General features: G+C 37.7%; 1 protein-coding gene across 6 annotated transcripts in view; it reads left to right on the plus strand.

Annotated features, from left to right (window-relative positions):
• Positions 1-25359, plus strand: part of rbm44 (RNA binding motif protein 44) — a 145475-nt gene that overhangs the window by 18056 nt on the left and 102060 nt on the right. For 3 of the 6 annotated variants that reach the window (XM_069933981.1, XM_069933983.1, XM_069933984.1), the window contains exons 2-3: positions 16497-16540; positions 16720-16841. In XM_069933981.1, coding sequence (XP_069790082.1) covers positions 16497-16540; positions 16720-16841 — 166 coding nt within the window. The remainder of the gene's footprint in view (positions 1-16496; positions 16541-16719; positions 16842-25359) is intronic. The other 3 variants (XM_069933985.1, XM_069933986.1, XM_069933987.1) reach the window with 1 other exon arrangement.

Consider the following 25359-nt stretch of genomic DNA (forward strand, 5'->3'; position numbering starts at 1 on the left):
ATTCAACCCCACAATATCAACTGATTTCCATGTCACGGCTATACATTTTTTTTGCTATTGCTACACTTAAAAACTTCTTATGATAAATTTGATATCTAACATTAATTGTAATAATTACACTTTCATAACATAATTTTGATCATACTTCTCCCTGAATCTGAAATATTTAAATCTTTTTCCATCTCAGTTTATATTTAAATAATTCCTTTTATTGGATAGTCTCTTGCAATTTTATATACATTTTAGTAATAAATCTTTCAATAAATGTATCTTATTAAATATTCAAATGGACTTTGTTCTGGTAATTTAAAATTCCTTCCTAACTTTTTAAAAATATGATTTAAGTTGATAATAGGAGATAATAGTATTGTTTGATATTATATTTGTTCTTCAGTTGGGCAAAAGTCAAAAAAATCCCTTATCCTTTTTATTCCATAATTATACTAAACATCAAAATAAGGATTATTAACCATAAAAAGGATTAAAGGATTTTGATTTAATATCATTGTAGCCAACTGATAATTCTTCATTCCTCTTTCTACATGTACTCCATTCCATATTTTAAACATGCATCTCAGAATTGGAGTATCTAATTGTCTTTTTAATAATCCTTCATGCCATTTATACAAAATATGCTTAGAGTTACTTTCTCCTATTTTGCTCATTTCAATTTGTACTCATGCAGTCTTTTCATCAGTCAGATAACAAGAAGTCAAAAATCTAAGTTGAGCTGCTTTACAGTAATTTTTAAAATTAGGCATTTGAAGTCCCCCCGATCAAATTTCTATGTTAATTTTTCCAATGCCATTTGAGGCATTTTATCTCACCAAATAGGTAAAATTAAAGTCTCCTCCAATAATAATGTTCCCCTTTGCATTAGCTTACTGCATAAAAATATCTTGTATAAATTTTCCATTATCTACATTCGGTGCATGTATGTTCATCAAGGTCCAATATTCAGAATATATTTTGCAATTTACCATCACATACCTCCAATCTATATGGGATGCAAGGCATATTGCATTGGTGCCCACAACTCCATAGTGGTCAGCATCACATTCCCCACTAACTAACTCGAAATACCATACTATCCCTCACTATATTCTTATCAATAAACCTTTTAATCCATTAATCTTACCCAGTATAATAGATCACGCACAATATAAGTTAAACCTTCCTCCCTCTTTAAACTCTCTCGAAACTTGATACATTTTCAGTTACAACAAACAACAAACAGTTAAGTAATTAATTCAGGTATCAATAACCATCTGGTGATCTTTAGCAGGCAATGAATCGGCATATACCTTTGCTTCATTAGTTTCAGTTAAAAAAATCTATACCTCCCTCCCGGGATGAATACTTTCAAAATGGCAGGGTATCTCATACCCTTTTTTCCATAATACCTTTTTAACTGGATTCAACTAATTTTTTTCAACAAATCTAAACTGATATCTGGATAAAAGAAAATCTTATTTCCATTATAAATCAAAGGTGATTGTCTTTCTTTGGCTTGTTTCGCTGCCAGCTCCAATGTCTTCTCTCTTACTTCATATCGAAGGAATCTGACAAGTATTCGATGGGACTTTGGTCAGACTGAAGTTTAGGTTTCAATCCCCTATGGGTTCATTCTAACTCAAAGTCTCCTTGAAATTCAGCCTGACCCAAAGATTCTGGTATCCATCATTGCAAAAGTCTTTTCAAGCCTTGACCCTCGTCCCCTACTTAAGTCCAACAATCTTTTTTTTTAATTTTTTTATTTTTCACACTATGAACCATATTGATCAAGATACATACATTTTCCTTCTTGAATATATACAGTGTCATTTTCTCCCCCCTCCCCCTCCCTCCCTCCCTACCTCCCCTCCCATTTACTTAAAGTTCAGAAAATAAGATACATTAAACCCATCAAACAATGTTGTCACTCAATAAAAATAAACAAGAAATTCCACTGAGTCAGTTCTTTTCATTCTCTTCTCCTGTCATTTTAGGTGATAGAAGTCCCCGGTAGGTTTTCTCTATTATGTTTCATGTATGGCTCCCATATTTCTTCAAATATTGTGACGTTATTTCTTAAGTTATAGGTTATTTTTTCTAATGGAATACATTTATTCATTTCTATATACCATTGTTGTATTCTCAAGTTATCTTCTAATTTCCAGGTTGACGTAATATATTTTTTTGCTACAGCTGGGGCTATCATAACAAATCTTTTTTGTGCTCCATCCAAATCAAGTCCAAATTCTTTTTTTTTTATGTTACTTAGGAGGAGGATCTCTGGGTTTTTTGGTATATTGCTTTTTGTGATTTTATTTAACATCTGGTTTAGATTTTCCCAAAATTTTTTCACTTTCTCACATGTCCAAATTGCATGAATTGTTGTTCCCATTTCCTTTTTACAGCGAAAACATCTGTCAGATACTGTTGGGTCCCATTTATTTAACTTTTGAGGTGTAATATGTAGCCTGTATATCCAGTTATATTGTATCATACGTAACCTCGTATTTATTGTATTTCTCATAGTTCCTGAGCATAACTTCTCCCATGTTTCCTTCTTTATCTTTATGTTTAGATCTTGTTCCCATTTTTGTTTAGTTTTACCATTTGTTTCCTCATTCTCCTTTTTTTGTAGTTTAATATACATGTTTGTTACAAATTTTTTGATTATCATTGTGTCTGTAATCACATATTCAAAATTACTTCCCTCTGGTAACCTCAGACTGCTTCCCAATTTGTCCTTCAGGTAGGATTTCAGTTGGTAGTATGCCAACACTGTATCGTGAGTTATATTATATTTATCCTTCATTTCTTCAAAGGATAATAATTTATTTCCCGAAAAGCAATTTTCAATTCTTTTGATCCCTTTTTTCTCCCATTCTCTAAAGGAAAGGTTATCTATTGTAAAAGGGATTAGCTGATTTTGCGTCAGTATTAGTTTTGGTAGTTGGTAATTTGTTTTATTCCTTTCTACATGAATCTTCTTCCAAATATTGAGCAGATGATGTAATACTGGAGAATTCCTATGTTGTACCAATTTTTCATCCCATTTATATAATATATGTTCAAGTATCTTCTCCCCTATTTTATCTAGTTCTAATCTAGTCCAATCTGGCTTTTCCCTTGTTTGATAAAAATCTGATAGGTATCTTAATTGTGCGGCTCTATAATAATTTTTAAAGTTTGGCAGTTGTAAGCCTCCTTGTTTATACCAGTCTGTTAATTTATCTAGTGCTATCCTCGGTTTCCCCCCTTTCCATAAAAAATTCCTTATTATTTTCTTTAACTCCTTGAAGAATTTCTCTGTCAAGTGTATTGGCAATGCCTGAAATAGGTATTGTAACCTTGGGAAAATGTTCATTTTAATACAGTTTATCCTTCCTATTAGTGTTAGTGGTAAGTCTTTCCAATGCTCTAAGTCGTCTTGTAATTTTTTTCATTAGTGGATAATAATTGAGTTTATATAGATGGCTGAGGTTTTTATTTATTTGTATACCTAGGTATCGCATTGCTTGCGTTTGCCATCTGAATGGTGATTCTTTCTTAAATTTTGAGAAATCCGCATTATTCATTGGCATTGCTTCACTTTTATTTGCGTTAATCTTGTACCCCGACACTTCTCTATATTCCTTCAATTTTTTATGTAATTCTTTTATTTATTTTTTTAAAACTTTATTTAAAATTTTATGACATGAATAAAATAAAAATTACATTTAAAGAAATAATAAAAAATAAGATAATAAAAATTAGAATACTACATCATTAAACTACACAAATTAACCCCCCCCCCAATAATTATAACACAACATTAATCATCTAATTTAAAATTAGTCCAACCCTCCCCCCCAAAATAAAGAGTGAAGAATTAATTAACAATATTGTAAATAAAATTAAGAAAACCCCACTTACAAAAAAGGATAAAACTTAACAACAAAAAAAATTACAAACAACAAAAAAAAATCAATACTAAAATAATACACTTAAACATATATTTAAATCAAACATAATACATGTATTTAACAAATGAAATCCATTTTAAAACTAAATTCAAATATTAAAATCATATATCAACCACATATCTGTTATTCAAAAAAATCATAATTAATAATACATAAATACAGAATTTCCATTAATACCAAGTTTCCTTTATAATTTATCAAGAGAACAAAAACATCCCTTAGAAAAACAATCAGATAAACTTTTTATTCCCTTCCCCTCCCCTTATATAAAAAAAAAGAAAAAAGTTCAAACTCTTATAAAATTTTCCATATTCTTCATTTATAACATCTTCAAAATACTCTATCGAAATTAACTTAATTTTATTAAACTCTTCTCCCTCAATGTATTTGTACTTAATTTTCTTCTTTTTCTTCTTATCACCTTTCCCCTCATCTTCCTCTTCATCTAATTCAACATCCTCAATTTTTGACTTATTTTCTTCTGTGACATCATCCTCTTAAAAAAGAAAGAAAAAAGAGAAACCCCCCCAAAAAAAAGAGAAAAAAAGGAGAGAAAAAAAACCTCCTAATTCCCTCTCAATTACAATCAGAAAACAAAAAGTTTTTTTTTAAAAATTATTTATTTAAAAAATAATAATAATAAAAAAACCTTCACTTCTTAACCCAAAAATTAAAAAGAAAATAAAACAGGTCGGAGGTCACAACTACCTCCTCCTGTTTAAACCGCCCAAAGCGGTAACTCCCCCAAAATATTGGGTGTGAGATAACTCACAGGTAGCTGATGACTTCTGGAAACTAGTGCCCACCCAGTTCCCTCTCCCAACTCCCATTTCATTAAACTATCATCATTATTTAAACTATTTAAACTCTTCTCAAAAAAAAGATAAAAGATTTATTTTTTTAAATCAACGTTACCACTTCGGTCACCATTGCTTCCATTTCTTTTAAAAAACTGGATCCCACCTTACATCTCTACTCTCTTTGGAGACCTTGAAGGACTACATCGTTCCTGAAACTGCATGATTGGTAGAGACTGAGCAAAGTTCATAACCTCTTTAGGATTGTCAAAGAACTTTGGCTAATTTCCATCCTAAAAAATCTTCAGTACTGCAGAATACCTGAATGTTGCCTTATGTCTTTTTTTCCACAACCGTTCTTTCACAGAATTAAATTTGCGTCGTTGAAACATCATTTCTTGACTCAAATCTTGATAGAAGAAAACAGGATTATTCTGAACCATCAAAGGAAATCTATTTTGCTGGGCATTTCTAATAGCCGTACGTAAAATTGTCTCTCTGTCACAATAGTTTAAACAACGGATCAAAACAGATCTTGGATTCTGTCCTGAAAAAGATTTTCTTCTTAAAACTCTATAAGCACATTCCAGTATTAAACCTTCAGGGAATTTATCCTGTCCTAACACTCGTGGAATCCATTCAGTAAAACATTTTCTTGGATCTGGTCCTTCTATGCCTTCTGGCAAACCAACAATTTTCACGTTGTTCCATCTAGATTGATTCTCCAAATAATCAACCTTTTTTGCTAAATTTTTATTTTGGATCTGCAATGTTTCAATTATTCTATTTTCATCTTGCAGTTGATCCTATGCATCGACTAAACCTTGATCACACATTTCAAATCTTTCAATGGTTTCAAGCTTAAAAGCTCCATTAATGACTTCCGCCATCGCATTAATCTTGGAAATAAACAGGTTCACAAAATTAGCTAAGTGACTCGATACAGAATATATCTTATCTTCAAGATCCTTAACAGACATTTCAACAGAAGTAGATTCAGACATAATGAGGTCTTGCTGTTCCTTAGAGACCACGGGATCTTCTGTCCCTTCCCTTAATTTAGTATCTTTTCTAGCAGTTTGACTTCATATAAAAATCCTTCTCAAAGTCCCCCCAGCAATGCCAGGAGACTGAAGATCAGGGTTATCTTTAAGCCAAATCTCTTTAATCATCTTCACTGAATCGATGTCTGGAAAAACCGTTGTAATTGAAGATGCATTTTGCAGCGCCACCACTATAGCAGTCGAATGACAACTCTTTAACTCTCCAGCTGGTGGCGCCCCAGCTGATTCAACTGTCAAAACCTCAGCAACAACACCTGCAGTGGCCACCGTGTGAAACACTGGCACCTGTCCAGCCCCTTGTTCTGAAAGCCGTTGAGTGTGACCTTCAGAGAGCCTCACCGGCTTAAAATGAAGCTTCAATGCCGAACTCTGCACGTCCTCCTCTGGATCCATTCTACGTTGAGACCTGGCTTCTTGTAAACAAGTAGGCTCATACAATTTCGGAAAATGTAGTTTTTTAACAGTCTGTTGATATTTTCTTTTACCTTTTTTTTTGCATATAAACCATTAGGCACTAATCCAACACCTCTTATTATTTATAAACTTTTAAAAGAACTTTAACGGGCACTTAAAGACAAAACAATAAATCAGAGTCAGGAGAGGTCTGGAAGGCACGTCTGTTCCCTACGCCATCTTGCGACGCCCCCCCCATGTAATTCTTTTATTGATATTTCTGGCTCTGTTAAGTATACTATAACGTCATCTGCAAATAAACTGATTTTATATTCGTTGTCTTTTATTTTTATCCCTTTTATTTTATTTTCTGTTCTTATCAGTTCTGCCAGTGGTTCTATGGCTAACGCGAACAATAAGGGCGATAGTGGGCATCCCTGCCTTGATGATCTGCTTAAGTTAAATTGTTTTGATATATATCCATTTACTGTCGCTTTCGCCAATGGCCCCTTATATAATGCTTTAATCCAATTAATATATTTCTCTGGTAAGCTGAATTGTTCTAGTACTTTGAATAAATAATTCCATTCTACTCTATCAAAGGCCTTCTCTGCGTCTAAAGCAACCGCTACTGTTGGAGCTTTATTCCCTTCTACTGCATGAATTAAGTTAATAAATTTACAAATATTGTCTGTTGTTCGTCTTTTTTTAATAAATCCAGTTTGGTCTATATTTACTATTTTTGGTACATAGTCGGCTAATCTGTTTGCTAATAGTTTAGCTATTATCTTATAATCTGTGTTAAGTAAAAATATTGGTCTATATGACGCTGGTGCGAGTGGATCTTTCCCTGTCTTTGGTATTACTGTAATTATTGCTGTTTTGCATGAAACTGGTAAGCTTTGTGTTTTATCAATCTGGTTGATTACTTCCAGGAGGGGAGGAATTAATAAATCTTTAAATGTTTTATAGAATTCTATTGGGAATCCATCCTCTCCTGGTGTTTTATTATTCGGTAATTTTTTATTATCTCTTGTATTTCTACTATTTCAAATGGTTCTGTTAATTTATTTTGTTCCTCTGTTTATAGTTTCGGTAGTTCAATTTTAGTTAAAAATTCATCTATTTTGTCTTCTTTCCCTTCGTTTTCAGTTTGATATAATTGTTCGTAGAATTCTCTGAAGTTTTCATTAATCTCCGTTGGATTATATGTGATTTGCTTGTCTTTTTTTCCTTGATACCAATACCATTCTCTTAGTTTGTTCTGTCTTAAGCTGCCACGCTAGAATTTTGTGCGTTTTTTCTCTTAGTTCGTAATATTTCTGTTTTGTCTTCATTATGTTCTTCTCCACCTTGTATGTTTGTAGTGTTTCATATTTTATTTTTTTATCTGCCAATTCTCTTCTTTTAGTTGTGTCTTCCTTCATTGCTAATTCTTTTTCCATATTTGCTATTTCCCTTTCCAACTGCTCTGTTTCCTGATTATAGTCCTTCTTCATCTTGGTTACATAACTTATTATTTTCCCTCTGATGAATGCTTTCATTGCGTCCCATAGTATAAACTTATCTTTCACTGATTCCGTATTTATTTCAAAGTACATTTTAATTTGTTGTTCAATGAATTCTCTAAAATCCTGCCTTTTAAGTAGCATAGAGTTTAATCTCCATCTATACATTCTTGGTGAGATGTCCTCTAACTCTATTGTCAATATCAGGGGTGAGTGGTCGATAATAGTCTAGCTTTATATTCTGTTTTCCTAACTCTGTCTTGCATGCGAGCTGATAACAGGAATAGGTCTATTCTTGAGTATGTTTTATGTCTACCTGATTAATATGAATATTCCTTTTCCTTTGGGTGTTGTTTCCTCCATATATCCAAAAGTTGCATTTCTTGCATCGATTTAATTATAAATTTGGTTACTTTGTTCTTTCTGTTAATTTTTTTCCCAAGTTTTATCCATGTTTGAATCCAAATTAAGGTTGAAATCCCCTCCTATTAGTATGTTCCCTTGCGTGTCTGCTATCTTCAAAAAAGTATCTTGCATAAATTTTTGATCTTCTTCGTTAGGTGAATATACATTGAGTAAATTCCAAAACTCCAAATATATCTGACATTTTATCATTACATATCTCCCTGCTGGATCTATTATTTCCTCTTCTATTTTGATTGGTACATTTTTACTGATTAATATAGCTACTCCTCTAGCTTTTGAATTATATGATGCTGCTGTTACATGTCCTATCCAATCTCTCTTTAATTTCTTGTGCTCCACTTCAGTTAAGTGTGTTTCTTGTACGATTGCTATCTCAATTTTTTTCTTTTTTCAGTAAATTTAACAGTTTCTTCCTTTTGATTTGGTTATGTATTCCATTAATATTTAAAGTCATATAGTTCAACATAGCCATTTAATACTTTGTTTATCTTTCCTTTCCGTTTCCTCATCATCACCTTTCCTTCTTATCCATTTCTGCTTTCTTTTTTTGAACACTTTATAAGACAACATTTCTAAAACATCAAACATTTCCCTTATTCTCCTATCTAAAATTCCTTTAACCCCACTATCCCCTCCCCTTCCTGAGTTGCCCTTTATCCCTTGTCGGGCAACCACATCTCCCCTCTCCATTTGGATTTGCGAATTCACTCTCAAGCGTCAACTGATTTCGCAGTGACCGTAACTCTTCCCCACCCAGCCCCCCCGAAAAGATTTTAATTTTCATATATAACAAAGGTCACTCTCTTAATTTCTCCATACTTCCTTTCTTCCCTTTCTTTCCCTTCTTAGTTCTTACCTATATTCTATTTTTTATGTATATATATACATACATATAGTTTGTGGTCATTTTTGTTCTCGTTACATATCTTCCTCTCTCTGTCTGTTTTGTAGTTGTTCTGCAAATTTTCTTGCTTCCTCCGGATCCAAGAATAGTCTGTTTTGCTGCCCTGGAATAACTATTTTAAGTACCGCTGGATACTTTAGCATAAATTTATATCCTTTTTTCCATAGGATCGTTTTTGCTGCTTTAAACTCATTCCTCTTCTTCAGAAGTTCAAAACTTATATCTGGATAGAAAAAAAATTTTTGACCTTTGTATTCCAGTGTTTTTTTTGTCTTCTCTTATTTTCCTCATTGCTTTCTCTAATATATTTTCTCTTGTTGTATATCTTAAAAATTTTACTAGAATGGATCTTGGTTTTTGTTGTGGCTGTGGTTTAGGGGCTAATGTTCTGTGTGCCCTTTCTATTTCCATTTCTTCCTGTAGTTCTGGTCTTCCTAGGACCCTGGGGATCCATTCTTTTATAAATTCTCTCATATTCTTGCCTTCTTCATCTTCCTTAAGGCCCACTATCTTTATATTGTTTCTTCTATTATAATTTTCCATTATATCTATCTTCTGAGCTAACACCTCCTGTGTCTCTTTAACTTTTTTATCAGATTCTTCTAATTTCTTTTTTAAGTTCTCTACTTTCATTTCTACGGCTGTTTCTCGTTCTTCCACCTTGACCACTCTTTTTCCTATATCTGACATGATCATCTCTAATCTATTCATTTTTTTTTCTGTACTTTTTACTCTTCTTTTTATTTCACTGAATTCTTGTGACTGCCATTCTTTTACTGATTCCATATATTCTTTAAAGAAATATATATCCATTGTCTTGCCCTTCCCTTCATCTTCCATTTCTCTGTGTTCTTCCTCTTCTTCTTCTGAGTCCACTCCAGGATCTGTGTGCTTTGCCTCTGTCTCTTCTGGTTTTCTTGTTGGTTTGTTTGTTTTATTTTGTTGGGTATTTTTGGTCTTCTTATTTTTACTAGAAGTGTCTTGCTGCTGGTCTTCTTCCTCTGGGTTGGTCATCTGTTGTTTCTTTGATTTCTTTTTACTCTCTTCTTTCTTGCTCTCGTTATTTTCTGTGTTTTCCTCTTGCTGCTTTGTTGTGGCTGTCAATTTCAGCTGTGGAGATCGACTCCTCAGCTGGTCCCCCCTCCCGTCAGTGTTATTTTTGTCTTGCGCGGTTGCACACTTTTGTTTGGCTCCGTGAGTCATTTTTGTAGTCCCGAGTTTGGGGCTCCAGCTGACCTTAGGGAGCGGGCTTCTCTCTCCGTGGCGGGCCTCCTCGGACAGGTAAGGCCTTCACCTTCTTCTTCCGACGTCCTTTCTTCTTCTCTTCTTCCCGTTGCTTTTGACTTTTCTTTTTTCACTGCCATTTTCTCCACACCTTTATTACTTTATTTTGGTTTTTGTGTTTGTGCCTTCGTTTTTTCACTGTCTTTTTTTTTTACTTTTCTGGAGAGGGCTGGAGTTCCCCGACCGGCCACTACTCCATCACATGACTCCTCAAGTCCAACAATCTTGATGTTATTCCGTCTACTGAAATTTTCCAAAACATCAATTTTTTGCATTAATTGGTCATGCTTAGCAGCTGCCTCTGCTTGTGTTTTCTTCATTTGATCTTTAATATTTTGAATCTCGAACTCATTCCCTTTAATTTTTCTGTCCACTATTTCAAATATAGTGTCCACTTGTTGCATTAATCTTTCTATCTTATCACCATTCTTCCTTCATTAGTTAACACTTCCATAAATTGTCGAAAAAAGTCTGACATTTGCTTTAATCACCAGAAGATAAAGAAGCTTCTGCACCTTTTTCTACTTTTTTCTTGATTGTAGGTCATTCTTGTTCTTTCCAGGTCTTCTTCTTGATCACTGGAGCTGTGGGTGTCTGGAATCTTTTTTAAAATTTGCTCCTTTTTTGTGCTCTGCGCATTCATGACTCCTTGTGACTCCTGTGCACAATTCCAGGTATTGAATTAAAAAAAACATGACAATAGAAGGATGTTGAGAAAAAGGAAGAATGTTATGGAAATGAGTTCAGGAAATTATGGAATGTATCAGATGCAAAAAAAAATGTAGAGAAAAATTGTGAAGAGTGTCTTGTCTACTGTGATGAAGTGCTTTAGGAGGCTGGTCATGGCCAGAATTAACACATACCGAAGCAAAAATCTTGGCCCACAGCAATTCGCCTATTGTCACAATTGCTCCATAGTAGATGCAATATGGCTGGTTCTCCACTCAGCTCTGGAACACCTCGGAAACAGCAACACATGTATACACTACTCTTCATCAACTAAACTCTGCCTTCAATACCAATATTCCCTTAGTGCTGGTCAAGAAGCTACAAACTCTGAGCCTCTCTAACCCATCCTGCAACTGGATCCTTGACTTTCTCATCGGAAGGCCATAATCAGTATGAATTGGAAGCAACGTCTCCTCGTTGATTATCAACACAGGCGCACCCCAGGATGTGTGCTTAGCCCACTGCTCTACTCATTATACACCCACAACTGAGTAGCCAGGCACAATTCCAATGCTCTCTACAAGTTTGCTGATGACACCACAGTTGTTGGCAGAATTACCAACAGCAATGAGGAAGCATACAGGAGGGAGACAGATCCGTTCTTTGAGTGGAGTTGTGACAGATTGTTATATTTTATATTGTATATTTTAAAGGAGATAAATTATGGCAGGTTTTTTTTACTGTAGGTCACATATAAACACTTCAAAACAGATCTCATTTAAAATGCCAGAGCTCTGCTCAAGCCAGACAGTCCAGGTTCTGTGTACCTTTGCATAAACTTTGAAGGATGCCTATAAGGACTTCCCAAGTAGGTGTTAATTGGACATGCTGTGGAGTAATGGATTATTGTTTTGGAAAGCAGCAGATGGATGAAGTTGGAAGATTAGGTCCGGAGCTGCAGTCTGTCTGAGTGCAATTTGCAGTTCTAAGAGTGTCGGGTACTTTTTGCTGAGAGAAAACAGTTTCTACAGTTCAGCAGTAGCAGCTGGGACTGGAACTTGACAAGCTGGCAAGCTTGTGGAAAAACCTCATTTTGAAGAGGGGTTGTGAGTTCTTAATTCAGCCTGGTCAAAGCCCTTGTGGTCCATACAAGAGGAGATAGCTGGCTGCATAAAGTTTCACTTGAAATAAGAGAAACAAAAAGGAACTCTGTGGTGACCTGAAAGAAAGAGGTTATCACCTGGAAAACCCTGATGGACAAGTTTCTTTGGCAAGACACTGAAGTGGCTGATCTAAAGGAATCAGTTGTGGATGTCCAACAAGTAAGAAATCTCTCTCTGAAAACTGATGAGAACCTTCCTGAGTGGTAACCATTTACTTTTTAAGCACTAAAGCCTGGTGAAATTCATAAATGTTGAATTCTGTGCACAGTATAAGAATTGCCTGCAACCAATACACATGGAGGAGTGAGAAGGGAGATTGGTCTGTGAATCAAAGAATTTTTCTAAACTTGCATACACATTACATACATGCGCACTTAGAATTAGAAGGAGGTTAAGTTAATAGTAATAAGTTTGATCCTGTTTTCATGTTAAAGATAATTAAAAGCAACTTTTGTTTAAGTAACCATTTGTCTTGGTGAATTTCTATTGCTGCTGGGTTTTGGGGTCCTCTGGGCTTATATCAATCTCACGTCAACAACCTTGCGCTCAATGTTATCAATACCAAAGAGTTGATTGTGGACTTCAGGAGAGAGTCAGGGGAACATGACCCAGTCCTCATCGAGGGCTCAGTAGTGGAAAGGGATAAGAACTTAAAATTCCTGGGTGTTAACATCTTGAGGATCTGTCCTGGAGCCTCCATGTTGATGCAATCATGATGAAGGCAAACCAACGGCAATACTCTGTGAAGTGCTTTAGGAGATTCGGTATGTCACCAAAGATTCTTGAACCTCTACAGATGTACCGTGAAGTGCATTCTGGCTGTTTGCATCACTGCCTGGTATAGAGGCACCAAATCTCAGGACTAGAAAAAACTCCAGAGGCCTGTTAATTCGGCTTGCGACATCACAGGCACCAGCCTTCACTCCATCGTGGACATCTACATGAGCTGGTGTCTTAAAAAAGCAGCTTCTGTTTTCAAAGGCTCCCATCACCCAGGCTATACCCTCTTCACTCTGCTACCTTTAGGAAGGAGTTACAAGAGCCTAAAGTCGAGCACTCAGCCGCACAGGGACAGCATCTTCCCAACTGCAATCAGATTCCTGAATGATCAATGAACCAAAGGCACTGCCACAGGTACAGTCAGCCTAGGGACGAGTCCAGACAGCTAAACATTCATACAGTGGGGGTTTACCACATTCACCCCTTGTTTTAGAGTCTGGGGGGTGGGGGGTGAAGTGCATTAGGTATTACATTAAATTAAGTCTTTCAGGTGGTCTGCTGCTGAAACCGTCATTGTACTGGCTGCAGCTGTGGGGTAGCTATTGAGTCCTGGACAGTCCAGAAGACCTGTATGTAGTTGTCAGCTTGGTGGATACGTGGTGACGAGACTGACATGCCATCTGCTGGGGCTAGTACATCATGGGTAATGATAGGTGAAGGGACTGCAGGTGATTGGTAATGGTTTAAGGTACCCCTGAGGGCACCAAGTCCCTAACAGGGATTGTCTCCAAGCGTCCATCAGGGTATGCCACATAGGCATATTGGGGGTTGACGTAGAGGAGATCGACCCTTTTGACCAGTGTGTCACACTTATGGCTCCATACGTGCTTTCAGAATAAGACTAGCTCTGAGGACGTCAGCCAGGCTGGCAGAGTGGTCCCTGAAGCAGACTTCCTTGGGAAGGAAAACATTCTTTCACAGAGAGTGGCTTTGGTGGCAGTACATAGGAGCAATCTGATTGAGTGGAACACCTCAGGGAGGACATCTTTCTAGTGGGAGACTGGAAGGCCTCTAGACCACAGGGCTAGGAGGATACCCTTCCAGATGGTAGTGTTCTCCCTTTCCACTTGCCCATTCCACCAGGGGTTGTAACTGGTGGTCCTGCTCATTGCAATGACTCTGGCCAGCAGGTACTGATGCAGCTCGTCACTATGGATGTATCGGTCCCCAAACAGTGTGAAGAGGTTGTGTAGGGCCTTCATGACTGTGGCAGAAGTCATGTCCGAGCAGGGGATGGTGAACAGGAAATGTGAGTACTCCACAATGATGTTGAGGAAGTGCATGTTGCAGTCAGAGGAGGGTTTCTTTGAAATCAATGTTCAGGCATTCAAAGGGGTGGGTAGCCTTTATCAGATGCACTCTGTCTGGTTGAAAGAAGTGTGGTTTGCACTCTGCACAGACCTAGTAGTTTCTGGTCGTAGTCCTAATTTCCTTTGATAAAGTGGAAGAACCTGGTGACCTCGGTTTGGCAGAGGTCATTGTGGAGGGCTTGCAATCAGTCTATTTTTGTGCTGGCACACGTTCCAGGGGATAGAGCATCTGGAGGCTCATTGAGTTTCCTGGATCAGTACAAGATATAACTGTAAGTGTAAAGTTCAATTCTCCACCTCAATATCTTAATGTTTTTGATTTTACCTCACTGCTGATTGTTGAACTTGAAAACCATTGCTCGTTGGTCAGTCAGCAAGATAAATCATTTACCGGCTGGGTAGTGTCTTCAGTGTTGTACTGTCTCGACAGTGGCTTGGACGTCCTTGACAAAGTAGTGTCGAATTTTGAAGCCCTGGAGGGTGTAGGAAAAGAAGGCTACAGGTCTTGCCCACCTGGTTAAGGGTGGCAGCCAGAGCGAAGTCAAACGCATCACTCTCCAGAGTAATGTTTGTGACCATACTAGGTAGGTTTAGTGCTCCACACATGCTTTCTCTCACTCCTTTTCTTCTCATCCCATTAAAAGGTTCAGATTTCTTGTCAGAGTTTCTACATGACATCACATACAACCCTGTGATTCTTTTTCCTGCGGGCCGGGCAGAATTTCTATTGATTTGTAGTGCCGGAAAATGTGCTCAAGAAAATATATGTTGATAAAAGAGAGAAATATAAACAAGAAGGATGTGCAAGCAAACTGCAATACAGAAAATAAATATTCTATAATAAATAATGCGCAAAGTAAGAGTCCTTAAATGAGTCTCTGATTGAGATTGTTGTTTAGTATTCTGATTTTGGAGGGGTAGCAACTGTTCCTGAACCTGGTGCTACGAGTCTTTGACACCTGTACCTCTTTCCTGATGGCAGTAGTGAAAACAGAGTATGTACTGGATGTTGTGGATCCTTGATGATTGCAGCTGCTCTCCAATGATAATGTTCCATGTAGATGTTCTCAATGGTGGGGAGAGTTTTGCCTGTGATGAACTGGGCTGTGTTCGCTACCTTTTGCAGGGATATTTACTTAGACCTATATGTCTCGTATGTTGCTTGTATTAGCAAGTATTACATTCCAAATATATCTTGGCACAAGGCTTCTTATAAATTCAGGATACAGTTTAAATACAGTAAAATTTCGTTAGAACGCGGTAGTTGGGGTCCAAGATTTCATACCACGTTACAGCCGAATTGGGGCCCAAAGTTCTGCACCGGAGTCTGTCAGGCAGCGGGAGAGTGGCTGTCAGGTAGCTGCCCCGACTCAGGAGCCAGCATTTGCTCCACGGAACCTGTCCCATCTGAGGACCTTTCAGGTGGCAGAACACCGCCTTCAGCGCTGCTACCTGAATGTCCCTCACAGACACCCGCAGCTGGCTCCAGAGCCGCATTCTCCAAGCGATTCCACCTGAAAGTGGCTTTTGAGGTCCGCAAAATCTGTGCTATAAATGATTCTGCGGATTAACAAATAGCGTTCTAACAAGGTTTCAGTGTACTAAATTTATACCAATGAAGAGCCTGAAAAATTGATTGCTTTTTACTTCCTTTCTTTATTTTTAAAATATTTTTATTGAGTTTAACATAATAATCCTACATACAAAATCTACTAATATAACAAAAAAATGTCGTCGAATACATATCACAAATTAATATAAATGTAATTTTTTTAAATACATCCATATTTGTTGATTTAACATTATTTCTTAAAAATAATTCTGGAAGAAACCAATTGAGTTACATTATACCAACCCTTGGTCAAAACATAGAGTAAAAATCTTACTCATTTGCCTCCAATGGGTGCTGCATGGCCTGCTAAATTTCTCCTGCACTTTTGTGCATTGCACTCAACCTTCACATCTACGGATTTTCTTGTTTAACTAAGTGTATTAATGGTTGCTTTTTGGGTAGTTCCTGTTTTTGACTCCTGGTGAACTTGGGATTTTTGTATAATTGTTTTGTTCTATAAGGATACAGTCAGACACTGCAATCTGGTTAATTGGTAGGGGAATGGTGCAAGAATTTTGTAGATTTGAGCAACCAGACAAGTATTTCTATACTTTTTTAAAAAAACATAACTGAATGAATTTATTACTGTGAGTAACTGTGGTCCGAAGATATCTGAAAGTTGTTTGTTTCCAGATTAAGCAAGACCAGGCAGCATCCATGTTCAGGCAACATTCTGGGTCAGTACCTTTTATCAAGAATCCAGCATCCTCCATTTTTGTTTCTTTGTTGTGATGTGGGTTTTTTTAAAAATGCTTTTGTGTTTAAATGTATTTAGCACTGTTTATTGTTAAGAGACACAATTTGCTGAAGTTGGTGATTGCTTTGAGTTAATTCCATGTATTACCTTTCCCTCCAGGCCAGGAATGGCAACATTTTACTGCATTAGACCTTGTGAAAAATGCAGCTACTGCAATGTATTGAGTGCAAGACAATGTAGGAACTGTGGTGAACAAGTGGAACAGCCTCTATATTTGGAAGGTATATGCTTTGAATTCTTCAGAACTACAATTATGGCACACAGAATACTGGATTGAACTCTCAGGTTGAATGATTACATTATGAAATGTTATTTTGTACTTGGAAACAATTTAACTAGGACAATTGAAAAATAATTTGACCAGATTGAGGTACTCACAAAATACATTTTACAAAAGATTATGAAGAGATGGATAAGATAGAGTACTAATTTAAAATACTGCCTGAATAAGCTATTTCAAATATTTTATATCTTGTTTTATGTTTAGGTTAAAGCTTCTTTAAGTTGATGATTTGGATTTTGTTGAACAAAATTTATTGATTACTGTTACTAATTTAATATTTAACCATCTTCCAGTTTATTGTTGATCTATTTCATAGCTTTATTTCATTTCATACTGTATGGTATTAATTGTGATACCTGACCTAACATGATACCTGAGCATGCCTACCTCCACCACAGCAGTTTACCACATTCTAACCACATCCAGTAAAAGTTCTTCAGATTCCCTTGTACCTTACTCAAAACCTATTCAGTCTCCTCTTGATTTACATAAATATATGTGGTCCTGCTTTTTGCTCTATTGAAAACAAATTCAACCCAACCAGTCACTCCTCATAAATCCACATGACTCTGATCTGCAGCCTCTCCAGTGTAATAATATCCTTATAACATGATCAGAACCATTCATGATATTCTAGCTGTGACCCTAACCTGTCAGTATCATAACTTATCTGATCTTGTATTCTATGCACAGTTATTGCAGGCATTTTCTTCTGTATAATTTGTTCATGTAATTCAACAAATATTAATCACTTTATAAAATGAGCTCTTTATACTATTAAATTGATTCAGTCAGGTGAATGCAGGCTGGTGTTTGCATCTAATAATAAATGCTTCACTATTTTAAACATTTAAAAATAATTTTTCAATTTGATTTTAAATTGCTAAATGAAATTAAAATGCAATCCAGTTAGGTTCAGATACAAACATCTCTTTTGAAACCTGGACTGGGAACTGAACATAAAACGTAGAACAGTGCTGCACAGTAAAGACCCGATAACTGACAACGTCAACGGCAAACATACCGAAATTAAATTGAAGCTCTGCAGCTTGCACATGATAAACATCCCTCTAGCTTGTGCATATTCATTTGACTACCTAGAAACTTCTTAAACATACTATCATATCTGCATCCACCATAAACCTGGGAACCCATTCCAGTCACCTACCACTCTGTGCAAAAAAAAAAACTGTGAACCACATCAACCAAAATATATAGGGGATGAAGGTCCGAGGTAAGCTCTCTCTGTTATGTCCCGTGTATGGTTCCCAAATTTGTTCAAATAATGTGACTTTATTTATTAAATTATATAGTTTTTTTTCCAATGGAATACATTTATTCATTTCCATGTACCATTGCTGTATTCTCAGGCTCTCTTCCATTTTCCAAGTATACATTATACACTTTTTTACTACTGCTAAGGCTATCATAATAAATCTTTTTTGCGCTTTATCCAATTTGAGGCCTAATTCATTACTTCTTATGTTACTTAAAAGAAAGATCTCTGGATTTTTTGGAATGTTATTTTTTGTGATTTTATTTAATATCTGATTTAGATCTTCCCAAAACGTATTCACTTTCATACATGCCCAAATTGTATGTATTGTTGTTCCCATTTCCTTCTTACAGCGAAAACATCTATCTGATAATGTTGGATCCCATTCTTTTAATTTATTCTTTTATCATCCGTAACCTTGTGTTTATTGTTAACTAATATGGCTACACCTCTAGCTTTTGAATTATATGATGCTGCCACTATGTATCCTACCCAGTCTCTCTTTAATTTGTTATATTCCACTTCAGTTAGATGCGTTTCCTGGACAAATACTATATTTTTTCTTTTTTCAGTAAATTTAATAGCCTCTTCCTTTTAATTTAGTTATGTATTCCATTAATGTTTATAGTCCTATAGTTCAACATGGCCATCTTATATCTTGTTTATACCTCTTTTCCACTTCCTCACCACCTCCATCCCCTTTTTTCCCATTTTCATCTCTAAGTTTTCCCTTTTTAAACTCAATGTATGACAACACATTTAAAACATAAAATACTCTTAACAATTCCCACACCCAATATTACCTTAACCCCAAACGCCCCCCCCCCCCTCTGAGTTGGCCCTTATCCCTTGCCGGGCAACCACAACTTCCCTTTCCATTTGGGTTGTGATCTTGCTCGCAAGAGTCAACTGATTTCGCAGTGATGGTTATTCTCTCCCCCCAACCCCCCCAGAAAACACTTTTTTTTACACATATAACAAAGCTCTCCCTTTTTCCCCCCTTACTTCCTTCCTTCCCCTCTTTTTACCCTCTTTAGTTCTTGACATATACATTGTTTTTACATCTTTATATATACTTTATCGCTGTTCTTCATTCTTATTACATCTCTTCATCTCCCCTTCTACCCTGCAAACGCTCTGCAAATTCTTGTGCTTCCTCCGGATCCGAAAACAGTCTGTTTTGCTCCCTGGGTATAAATATTTTAAGCACGACTGGATGGCTTAACATGAATTTATAACCTTTTTTCCATAGAATCGATTTTGCTGCATTAAACTCTTTCCTCATCTTTAAGAGTTCAAAATTTATGTCTGGGAAAAAAAAAAAATTTTGACCCTTGTATTCCAATGGTATATTATCTTCTCTAACTATTCATTTCCCGCTCCAATATATTTTCTCGTCGTATATCTCAAAAATTTTAATAAGATGGATCTTGGTTTTTGATGTATCTGCTGTTTCAGAGCTAGTGTTCTGTGTGCCCTTTCTATTTCCATTTCTTCCTGTATTTCTGTCGTTCCCAGGACCTTCGGGATCCATCGTTTTATAAATTCCTTCATGTCTATGCCTTCTTCACCCTCCTTCAGGCCCACTATTTTTATGTTGTTTCGCCTATTATAATTTTCCAACATATCAATTTTATAACAACTCTTGTGTCTCTTTAATTTTTTTTATCACTTTCTTCCAATTTTCCTCGTAAGCCATTTACTTCCATTTCTATAGCCGTTTCTCATTCTTCCACATTTTCTACTCTTTTCCCTATTTCTGTCATGACCCATTCTAAACTTTGCATTTTATCTTCTGTTCTTTTCATTTTTCTTTTAATTGCACTAAATTCTAATGACAACCATTCTTTTAATGCTCTCATTTGTTCTTCAAAAAAAGCTTCATTTATACTCTGTCCATCTGTTTTACATTCTATTTCTCTATGAAAATCTTGGTTATCTTCTTCCTCCTCTTCTGTGTCTGTACCTGTGTTTATATCTTCTTTTTCTCTTCTTTGTATCTGTGTCTCTTCTGATTCTCCTGATGAGTTGCTTGTATCACTTTGTCAGGCCTCTTCTTGCTGGGCCTCTTGTTGTTGATCCTCCCCTCCTGGGCTGATCATCTGTCGGGCCTCCTGCTGCTGCTCCTCTTGCCATTCACCCCGTTGACTTTCTTCCTCTCCTGCCTTCCTCATCTTCCAGCTGAGAGCCCTGGTGTCGGGCGTCCCTCAACTAGTTGTGCCGTGGTTGCCCACTCCTTGGCTGAGGCCCCCCTCCCATCGGTGTTTCCTTTTACCTTTGATTGCACAGTTGCGCACTTTTGTTTGGCTCAGAGAGCCATTTTTGCAATCCACTGGTTGAGGGGTCGTGACTCCACAGGGCTGGCACCAACCTCTGAGATCGGGCACTCTTCGCCACCATGACTCCCTGTTCCTTCGTGCAGGTAAGGCCTTCTCCTTTCTTTTCCGGTGTCTTTTCTTCTTTTTTCCCCGTTGTTTTTACTTTTTCCTTCTTGGGTGCCATCTTCCTTCTCTTCTCTGCAAAATTTATCTTCTATTTCTTATATTTTATATTTATTAAGTTTTGCCTTTTCTTGACTTTTTTTTCTTTTTTTCTGGAGAGGGCTGGTTTTACCCTACCGGCCACTACTCCATCACATGACTCTCCCACGCATCTCTTTTTAAACTCTTTTCCCCTTTCCCATCCCACACTTTAAAAGCATGACCTCGTGTGTGTGTGTGTGTGTGTGTGTGTATATTCTACATTTGTGGTGAAACCACTATTGTATATATTTGCATGACCTTTCCTGGTTGACCCTGCTCTCAGTGGCCGGATCATGATTCCTCCCCCTTTGTTCCCTATAAAGGCTGCCAGGCCACAAGCTGGCCCCCAGTTCGAGTCCGGGTCAATGTGAGCGACCAATACAGATGCTGTTCATCTCTTGTAAATAAAGGCCTTCAGTCTCGGGCACTTCAGTCTTTGTGTAATTGATCGTGGATCAACATTCTATCAGCCTCTCCAACTCTCCCACCTTCAGTCCTCTTAGCCTCTGCCAAGCATTTTCACCAGCTCTCTTCCCCTCCCTTGATATGCTGAAACTCCCTCCTTACTTTTGTTTTGCAAAATGTTCCTGCCCAGAACATTGACCACATCTACTCAAGGATGCTGCCTCCTTGTTGAGACCTTCCACCTCCTCTGTTTGCTCAGTATTCCAGCATCTGCATTTTTAGTGCCTCCCTGGAATGTGATTTGCTGTTACTCTAGTTTGTATTTGTCCTCAACATGGCAATAGAGGGGGGGGCATGGCAAGATGGCATAGAAGGAAGATGTGTGTTCCCCCTCTCCCCAGCTGGATCATTAAATACCTGGTTTTTAAAACGCATAAAAGTGATTAAAAATAACATCACTGTTAATTAAATAACAGTGCTTTATGATGGCATCTCATGTGAAAAAAATTAAACCTCATCTTCAGAAAAAACTACCATACAAAAGTACGGAAGAATTGAGGCCTACCTGCATAGCTGAATTCATGGAGTCGTTGTTGGGAGACTCCAAGCCTCAGAGGACTCCAGCCTATTCGAGTTTGACTCTGGTGCTGATCCTGCATCTGCAAGATGGCGCCGGCACATGAGTGAGTTCGGCCGTTGCCGACCCCCGTCACGTGAAGCCGTGTACATGGGCGGCATGGCTGTTAAGGGGAACAGCGACCTCACTGGGCGGCCCGGTGGTGTGCAGGGTAGCATTGAAAAACACCTCTGCGCGTCCAACAGCCTTGCCTAGCCTGCATGTGGCATCGCGGGCCCGGGAGCTGTTGGAAAAAATCGGCGCTGTGGGGGAGCCCAAACGCCAGCATTCCGAAGAGGTCGGGGTGCCGGCGTCGGGTGTCCAGACCCGCAGCCATTCCGTTAAAGGACCTGTGATGACTGAGGAAGAAGGGGAACTTACCTTATTGGAATACGTCCAGGAGGAGGAGCTTGTAGTTAAAGAAGGTGAATCTCAAAAAGTGGAAGTGGAATCTGGACTGGATTCAGTGTTCACTGCTTTGGAAGGGATTGCTGGTCAAAAATAGCACATGCATAATATGTCAAAACAAATATCAACTCAAATGACTCAAGGATTTATGGAGATGAAAATAAAAATGAATACTTTATGTGATGAAATGTCAACTGTGAAACAGGAAATGACTAGTTAAAAGTGATATTAATAAATGTATAAATTCAGTAGACACTGTGCAAGATAATTTTAAGAAAATTGAAACAGCTTTCTCTGAGTGTCAAACTCGGGTAGAATGTAATAGAGAAAAATGGAAAAAGTGGAAGGTTCTTTTATAGATTGGGGGATTCAAAACAGATTTAATGAAGAAGATTGATTCGTTTGAAAATCAAAGTCAGAGGAATAATGTGAAAATAGAGGATATGGAAGGTGCTGACCCTATTAAAAAAATTTTAAGCACTGGATCCCAGAGGTGCTGGGTAAAGAGTTTTCCCCTGAAGGTTTGGAATTGGATAGGGCTCATAGAGCTCTGAGTAGAAGACCACTTCCAGGACAAGCACTGAGAGCAGTCTGGATTTGATGTTTAAAATATCAAGATCATGAAATGATTTTACGTATGGCAGTGTAGAATGCAAGACAGAATCGATCTCCTTTAATGGTTCAACATAATAGGGTGTTCTTTTATGCTGATTTGAGTCAAGAGGTTATTAGAAGATGACGAGAATTTAATACGGCTAAAAACATTTTGTGGTGAAAGGGTTACAAGTTTGGTTTTCGTTATCCTGCAATTTTGAGGGTTTTCTATGGAAATTTTCAATCTCAATTTTTGGAGAATGATCATGATGCTTTGGTTTTTGCCAATTCTTTGCCGGAATTGTGAAGAAATGGATCTTCTCCTTTGTTAACTCTTAAGGAGAGAGTAAATGGAAATGGACATGGGAATGAAAAGTATGGAAAGAAAGAAGAGATGACACAAAGTCTTCTTGATGTTGAAGATCCGGAGCAGTCATTGGACTTGGAATCATTGAGTTGAATATATGGATTATATTTGATTATGTTTGATTATAATTAATATGTATCTGGCTGGGGGGGATGGATGACACTGAAAACTTTGAAAGTCATCTGCCACTAGTGGGTTTACCACACCCAGTTTTTGGGTGGTTTTTTTGTTTTGTTTTGTTTTTTTTTATTTTTCTTTTTTTGAGGGGGGTTTTTCTTTTTTGGAAGAATTGTAGAGGGGAGCATTATTTTATTCTTTGGCTTGGCTTCGCGGACGAAGATTTATGGAGGGGGTAAATGTCCACGTCAGCTGCAGGCTCGTTTGTGGCTGACAAGTCCGATGTGGGACAGGCAGACACGGTTGCAGTGGTTGCAGGGGAAAATTGGTTGGTTGGGGTTGGGTGTTGGGTTTTTCCTCCTTTGCCTTTTGTCAGTGAGGTGGGCTCTGCGGTCTTCTTCAAAGGAGGTTGCTGCCCGCCAAACTGTGAGGCGCCTAAATGCACGGTTTGAGGCGATAGACGGTGAAACAATAAGGAATAAGGGAGCTAAAAGTGATAGGAGAATAAGAACGAATGGTGGAGGGAGAAAGGAGGTATGGCATCAAGGTATTGTGTATGAATGCAAGGAGTGTAAGGAATAAAATGGATGAGCTTGAGGCGCAAATGGTGATGGGAGGTTATGACATTGTCGGAATAACGGAGACATGGCTGCGGGAAGGGCAGGATTGGGAAATAAATGTTCCAGGGTACACGTCCTTTAGAAAGGACAGAAAGTTAAGAAGAGGAGGTGGGGTAGCTCTGTTGGTAAGAAATGAGATTCAGGCGTTTGAAAGGAAAGACATTGAAACAGGTGAGGTAGAGTCTGTTTGGATTGAATTAAGAAATTGCAAGGGCAAGAAGAATATAATGGGGGTCATTTACAGGCCTCCGAAAAGTAGCTCAGATATCGGTAGTAGTATAAATCAGGAATTAAGAGTGGCATGTCAAAGTGGTAGCAATACGGTAGTTATGGGGAACTTCAACATGAAGGTGGACTGAGATAATCAGACGGGGGCAGGAACACAAGAGAGCAAGTTTATAGAATGTCTACGAGATACTTTCTTGGAACAGCTAGTGGAGGAGCCTACCAGGGGGAAGTCGATTCTGGACTGGGTGCTGTGCAGCGACGCAGACTTAATAAGTGACCTTGATGTAGGGGAGCCATTAGGGAATAGTGACCATGGTATGGTTACTTTTAAGCTGCAATTAGAAAGGGAAATGGAAAGGAAGTCGGAAGCATCTGTACTTCAGTTAAATAAAGGGAATTTTGCAGCTATGAGGGAGGAGCTATCCAAAATAAAATGGGAAGATACACTAGCTGGGAGGACAACTGGGGAAAAATGGCAGGTTTTTATGGACATTTTTCACAGGATTCAGGACAAATTTATTCCAAAGTGGAGGAAAGGCTCTAGGAGATGCAAATGGCAGCCCTGGCTAACTAAGGAAATCAAGTGCATTATCAAGTCCAAAGGGAGTAATTATAAGATAGCGAAGTGGAGTGGGAAATTAGAGGATTGGGAAACCTTCAAAGAACATCAGAGGGTAACTAAGAAAGCCATAAGAGACGGGAAAATGAAGTACGAGAGGAAATTAGCAGATAATATTGCGGAGGATAGCAAAAGCTTTTTTAAGTATGTGAAGAGGAAGAAATTGGTTCGGTCTAAAATTGGCTGTTTGAAAATGGGCAAGGGTGAAATTATTACCGGAAACAAGGAGATGGCAGAGGAATTTAACAAATACTTTGCAACTGTCTTCACCAAGGAGGATATAGGTTATAGTCAGTTAGGGGGTAGTGGTCATGCGGTACCAAGAGACTTGGGGAACTTTACTGGGGAGGTAGGGGATCTAATGGATATCCGGATCCAGAAGCAGGAGGTTATCAGTAAATTGTTGGGACTGAGGGCTGATAAATCCCCAGGGCCTGATGGGCTGCATCCTAGGGTGCTTAAAGAGGTGGGTATGGAAATTGTGGAGGCACTGGTCGACATTTTCCAAAGCTCCATAGATTCCGGGGAGGTCCCTGAGGATTGGAGAGTGGCTGATGTGGTGCCGCTTTTTAAGAAAGGAGGGAGCGAGAAAACAGGAAATTATAGACCGGTTAGCCTGACATCAGTGGTGGGGAAGATATTGGAGTCCATCATAAAAGGAGAAATAGCAGAACACTTAGTCAG

Source organism: Narcine bancroftii, chromosome 4 (genome assembly GCF_036971445.1).
Source record: "Narcine bancroftii isolate sNarBan1 chromosome 4, sNarBan1.hap1, whole genome shotgun sequence".
In the NCBI taxonomy this organism is placed as follows: Eukaryota; Metazoa; Chordata; class Chondrichthyes; order Torpediniformes; family Narcinidae; genus Narcine; species Narcine bancroftii.